At 38.2% G+C, this 6,918-nt stretch overlaps 1 protein-coding gene across 1 annotated transcript in view; it reads right to left on the bottom strand.

Annotated features, from left to right (window-relative positions):
- Positions 1–3,189, bottom strand: part of LOC122802362 (mucin-16-like) — a 158,781-nt gene extending 155,592 nt beyond the window's left edge. Inside the window, exon 1 of the mRNA XM_044071997.1 lies at positions 3,129–3,189. Within this exon, the coding sequence (XP_043927932.1) occupies positions 3,129–3,189 (61 nt within the window). The remainder of the gene's footprint in view (positions 1–3,128) is intronic.
- Positions 3,190–6,918: the final 3,729 nt, after the last annotated feature.

Below are 6,918 nucleotides of genomic sequence, written 5' to 3'. Positions count from 1 at the left end.
GAGAAGAAGCAACATCTGTCTCACCAACATGTCTTAGTTATGTCACAAGTATAATTAAAATCCCTGGATCTAGTGGTTCTGATGCTGCTTGTTTTGTGGGTGTGCAAAAGGTCCACTAGAGCTGGATCTGAGGATGCATTGTATACCAGGCATAGATCACCTTTCAGTAACCTGCAGGAGACAGAGTATAGAGATAGGGCTTTAAGGTAATTCATACAGATAAGACAATGTGTTTACAGCCTAGATTCTCCTGGTAAGGAACCTTTGTGGAATTTCCAACTGTTGCATATATGCAATCAGGTACATTCCAAAGGGGGTATTACTGTCAATGATGGGTCTAATAAGGGCCAAATAAAGTGACACTATTACTTCCTTGGACCTGGATGCCATGCCCTTACTTATAACTTGGGTGACATAGAATGATTTTCTTACTACCTTGCCCACATGTTGGTCAAAGGCCGGATTACTGTCTACATATGTTCCTAGGTCCCTGTTGTACTCTAAGAGGGTGTCTTATTGATGGACTAGTTAGCCTGGGTGGCAGTTTTCCTAAAAGGCATTATAATGCATATCTTGGCATTGTGTTTTAGTCTGTGAGTTTGGCACTAGTCATTTGTCTGTGTTAGACCCTATTGTGTCATGGAGGAATCTATGATAGCTTCCAATTTGTAGTCATCTGTGAACTTGGTCAACCAAAGGCCCTTGACATTAACCTTTACATCTGGGAAGTAGATGCCAACTAGAAGTGGTCTTATCATGGAGCCCTGAGGTATCCCGCTGGTGACTGGTCTCTGGGTCCAGCCTGTGAGCATTCTGGCAGTGAGCTATGTTGGGTTTTATGCTTAGTTCGGTGATTTTGTGAACTATACCTGAGTGAGGAATTATATGGAATGTCTTAGCCAGGTTGAGGTAGGTGGTATGCACCATTTTCCCCTTGTCAATTGCCTTAGTAAACTTCTCAAAGAAGTCCACCAGGTAAATAGTCTTTCATAGAAAAGTACTAGGCTAACTGCAGGCCATTTTAAGCCTAGCTAATTTCCCTTGAAAAGTGATAATCAACCATTGTGCCTTGTGTCTGTGAGGTAAACACCTTTACCCTGAATAAATATAAAACAGTCACACAGATTTTAACAGTTTGTGTGTATAAATAGTGTTTTTCTTTTCTTATTTTGATTAGGATATTATGTTCATGCCTATTAGCATGCAAATATTTCTCACTCTTCCTTTTATATATGAATTAAAAAAAACATTCATGATTATTGAAGTTTTGGCTGACACTATCATTTTAGCCATGATTAATGTAATAGGTATTGTGAATAGCCCTTCTTTGTCTAGTATCTGTCCTTGGTCATTTTTCCAGCTGGCAAAGACATTTTTGGGGTCTGGTTTTGGTAACTAAGTGACTTACTGGCTAACAATAGGCAGTATTTGAAAGTACAAGGAATAATCAACAAATGACACTAAAGTTGTTAGTGGAGGATATTGCACAGCAGAGAATTTAATCAATTTATACCACTTTTTATTCATATTTTCATATTTATGTTCATATTTTCTTAACTATAAGCTTTTGATGGATATAGTGTAAAATGCTGTGGTGGGAGAAAATTCATTGTCAGTATCCATTTATATACTGCAAGTTTTTTGTCAGTAATTATGACAGTAAACAATATTTCCATATGTACTTAATACTTAGAAAAACAAATGATTTACAAACTATTGCATGGCATCAGGTGAAGCTTTAAATATTCTTGAAGAAAACTGTCACTGATTATGTCAGTGAAAGTTTCACATCTTGAGAGATATTCAGTGTTATTTACATTGTTAATTATATAATCAATCATATGTTTTCATATTTCTGTAAATATCTCAATAAACATGATCCAGGGAGGAATTTCATGCTGTCAGTCAAAGCTTATATCTGGTTAATGAAAGTGTTCTAACAATGTATGTCTATGCTGTACAGTTTACATGGTATGACAATTTGCTTATGAAAGTTTAGAAAAAAATATAATTCTGAGTTTGTGTACATTATAATATAGTATTTATGGAAAGACCATGATAAAGGAAACTTCTTCCTGATAACATTGCTATTTGTAAAGTTTTAATAGCTTTTATTGTTCACAAAATGCTTACATTTGTTTATCTCATGCATTAAGTTGATTTTTCAGAAAATGCTGTACAATGCATGGATGTACGTAGGCTACTAGAGGTGTGACATTCCACACCATATATTTGCTAATGAGTTTGTAAGGAATGCTAGCACTAGTTTGCCAACTTGAGTAACTAGAACTCAATATTCATTACGTTTTTACAATTATTTCATTATCAAAGTGTTTTTTTTTTGTTTCTCCAAATGTTAGTGTATCTTTAAGAAGTAATTCAAGCTGTATTTCACATATGAGTGTTGTTGCTTTGTGTAAAATTTTATTATTTTATATGAGTGGATTCTTGAAAAAAGACCTGGCTTATTGGTTCTAAGGATGAATATATAAAATTAAATTTAAATCACTAGGCTTTAGTGATTCCTATTTAAATATCCACTGATTCGCTTTTTCATAAAGCTTGCTTTTTCCCTTTTCTTCTACAAACACACACACACACACACACACACACACACACACACACACACACACACACACACACACACACACACACACACACACACACACACACACACACACACACACAAACACACACACACTATATCAGTGCCTAAACTATCATTATCTTTGTTGTATTCTCAAACATTAACAATGCTGCTGAGAAGTATACAGGATTTTTAACTGTACACTGACCTTTACTTGGGATTCCAGAATGTAGCATCATAACTAGAATACATCCCATGTTTCCTGGCAGCATAACTTTTCAGTACTGATAATTATTTATTTATTTATTTATTTATGTATGTATGTATGTATGTATGTATGTACCAACAAAATAACTTTAGAATGAAACCTGGTTTCATGGCATAGAGAGATAAAGCCCTGACAATAACCCATACAACAAGACTTTAATTAATGGCTTGGGTATTGCAAGAACCAGGTGGGGGAAAGTAGGACTGATTGGTTAACACTGGCTCACACATCACTGGGGTGGCTTGGACTGATGACTCCAGTGCTGACATGTACTGAGAGCAGGCACCTTAATCACACCATCGTGTTTCGGATTTATGCTTGGTTGTTTCGCCATGTCACTGATGTCTTGCGCATGCACTGTGCATACACAGAAGTACGCATGCATAGATGGGGGTACTGTGAGCCTTGCAGTGGTGAAAGAGTGCATGTTAGCCACCACGGTGGAGTTAGGCCAGTCAGAAATGCCTCTGAGTTTATCATGATGAGTGACTGAGCTCCAGAAGCAGAAACATCAGGTAGTTCTTTGGCCTGAGGAAAATTATGGTTGACTCTTAAATGTGGGAGGCCTTGATCTGTGGGCTGGTAAAGCCAAATGCTCAGACCACTGGAATGAAGACTCTCTCTGTCCCAGTAGACTTGTCAAAACAAGATTTGGCAGGGCACAGATAACTTCTTGGCTGCTTGAATGACTCCACCTAGAGAATGAATGAGCTCAAGACCCATTTCAGAGGTTGAGGTTGATGGGCAGTAGGCAGATAAGCAAAAGAATAAAAAAATTCTAATAGGTTCATAGGTTCATACTAGGCTATCTGCCCTAGGGCATTTATAAGCCTAGCCAGAGTATGTTTGGCTTTCGCCACCCATTTTAAATTAATTTTGCTATGCCCTTTTTCAAGGTTAGTATACTGTGCCTCTGTCTAACAGTGACACAGAAGTGATACCCAGGGTAAACCTACAATCTCCCATCCACTCATCAAGATTCCTCTTGAAGAGAGTCAATGAGGGACTCTGCCTAACCTGGACTGGGATTTTATTCCAGAGTGAAGGGAGCCTCTGGGTTATGAATCTGTCCCTCCAGCATGTCCTATTTATTTCAGTGCTGAGGTTCAAGTCTCTCGAGCGTGTAGCTCGATGGGATTTGGATTTTTTGAGGTGCAGCATGTCCCTTAATTCCGGGTTGGACATGGCTTTATACGCCAGGCACAGGTCGCCTCTGAGCAGACAGTATGCCACTGAATAGAGCTGGAGTTTCTTTAACCGGGCAGCATATGGCATCTGTTTGAGCCCTTTGATCCTCTTGGTGAGGTACTTTGGGGTCTTTCCAGTTGCTGCAGGTGTTTGGTAAGGTACATCCCAAAAGGGGCATTGTACTCAATTATGGGCATGATGAGGGAATCAGTAAAGAGGCACGATGACCTCCCCTAATCTAGATGTGAATCCCTTCATGATTAGGTGGGCTATATAAAATGTTTTTCTAACCACTTTGGCCACGTGGTTGTCAAATGAGAGATTGCTATCAACTTGGGTCCCCAGGTCCCTAATTACTTCTTCTGTACTTAATGGATTACCACGTATGTGGTAATTTGTGGGCACTTTGTTTTTGCCAAAGGGGATGACTATACACTTTTTGGCATTTAGCTGGAGGCCATGGCTCTGGCACCAGTTGTCTGTTTCTATGAGGATCCGAGACAAATAATCCAAGAGCAAGCAGTAAATGAAATTCCTTTATTTCCGAAATTCCGAATTTCCACACAGATATATTTTTTAACTGAGAAAACATTTCTATTTCTATTTCTATTTTTATTTTCATTTTATTTTTCATTTGTTACTTTCATTTCATTGGTATAATGTCTTCTAACACTACAGTATCAAAAGCAGTAACCACTAGTTTTATTAACTAATTGATGGGTGGGTTTTCAAATTAATTGGTTTAGCTATTTAAAAGCTTTGTGCAACGAGCAGCTTTGTTTTTTGCCTTGAGAAAGCCTGGTAATTCACTGGGTGAAAGCGCTTGGCTTATTTCTGTTGCTGTTCTATTTTGAACTGTTAAGGTGTGCTATTTCGGAAATAAAGGAATTTCATTTACTGCTTGCTCTTGGATTATCTGTCTTGGATCCTGTGTGCTGTGGACTGTTTTATTCACTGGTTTGGTTTTGTTTTTTTCGTTATTGGTCATTGGTCGCTTTTTCACCATGGCAGAAGGAACGAGCACTACAAACTTTTTGGAGACACCTATCCTGCTTAGGAACGAACCGGAAGAGGTTCCGGTAACTAGAGTGGAGTTCACACAAGTTTTAAACCTGCTCACAGAGTTGTCGAAGCAGGTAAAGGAGCAAAATGAACTATTGCTTCAAAAACAACCTATTGGAACTGATAAAAGCATTGGAGCATCTAACGTTTCAGGACTAAACGCTTCTGTCAACACCAGGGATCCTAAACCAGCGACGCAAATGCAGAACACTTCTTACGCTTCTGGAATATTAAGCAAAACTGGATTCACACACAAAGCAACGGCCAGAAAGGACAACTTAAACCAGGACAATAATAAAGCTTTCAATTTTGGAGCCTGGACTGAAAAACAATTCCACTTTCAACCAGGTACTACCGATTTGAACTTTGACACTGGTATTGAAAATAATTTTAATTTATTTAAGGATAAGTTATATTCCCTCAAAAGCAATCAATTGGAAATTGACTACCTAAAAGAATGCATCAGGGTAGGCAGAGTTCCTAAGGGACTCCGTTTATTTAAGTTTCCTAATTGTGTTTGTTCAGGAACTGCACTTTACGACACGTTATGCAGTATATTTAATCATGCTGGGTTAGAAGTGTTAAAACTCATGGTGGAGGAATATGAGAATAAAGCAGGAATTCTTTTAACTGATTTGAATGAACTAAATCAAAATGTTACTAACAATGAGCATTTTTTGAGCATTAAGAAGAGTTATGATAATGTTTTTAACGAAATTGACCAGCACTGTATAAAAATTTTGAACAGAAAGATTAGGAAACTTGATAGAGACCTTAGGGAATACCAAGAAGGTATAGCATACCCTATCCCTACAACAAAGGGGTTTAGGAATAGTAATGACATGTTTGTAAACCAAGTGGGTCAGGAAATGGAGAACCCTTTTAGTCCAGAAAGAGTTAACAATGAAAACTTGAGAAGAAGTGAAAGAATTTCTGAAAGGGGTAGGAAGAACTCACACCGGGATTTTCAGCAAACTCACAACAAAGGAGCGGGGGGGATGAGGCGCCCGAACCTGAGGTGGAATTGAACAAGCCACATGGGACATTTGTACTAGACACAGTGTCTTCTTGGGGAGCACTGAACTCAAATAATCAAGAGAGTGCTGTTAATGTTGAACTATTTCTACCCCTCAACTCCTTTAAGAACTTAACTTGTAGGAAGGACAACTTCACCATTTTCAATTTTACTGATTTAGAAATTGAGGACGGGCATTTTTCCCTGTTCTCTAAAGGTTTTAATTTTGTTCCCATTACTTTTACTGACCCTATACACACACTCATTGATTTTAAACTTTTCATTAGGCAACTGAATCTCAAGGTGTTTTTCAAGGGTCAGGAATTTTCTAACCCAATCTTGAGTAGAACTAGTACCTTCAACCCACCTACCAACCCACACCTGAAGATTTTTGAAGAAATGGTAGAGAAGGAAATTAAGAAAATGGGTGTAAGAAAGAAGCACGAGCAGCCCCCCAATCTTAACAATAATGAGCTTAACCTTATTAACACCCTTACGAAGGAGGGTTGTCGAGTGATGAAACCTGATAAGGGTGGAGGGGTTGTTTTAATGTACCAGGTTGATTACAATTCCAGCATTCATCAGATGTTACAGGACTTGGAGCAATATGAGCTAGTATCTTCCAATGAAATTGATTTAGCTTACTCTAAAATTAACTACTATCTTTATGACCATTTGCTCTAAGGTACCATCAATGAGCAGCTGTACAATTACTTTAACGTAACAAAACCCAAAGTCCCTGTCATGTTTGGAATTCCAAAAACCCATAAAGGGTTGGAACCCCTTGGATTCAGACCC

Source organism: Protopterus annectens, chromosome 5.part0 (genome assembly GCF_019279795.1).
Source record: "Protopterus annectens isolate FY-2018-M chromosome 5.part0, PAN1.0, whole genome shotgun sequence".
In the NCBI taxonomy this organism is placed as follows: Eukaryota; Metazoa; Chordata; order Ceratodontiformes; family Protopteridae; genus Protopterus; species Protopterus annectens.
Note: the sequence above shows the minus strand (reverse complement) of the source record. Positions and strands in the feature narration are given on the sequence as shown.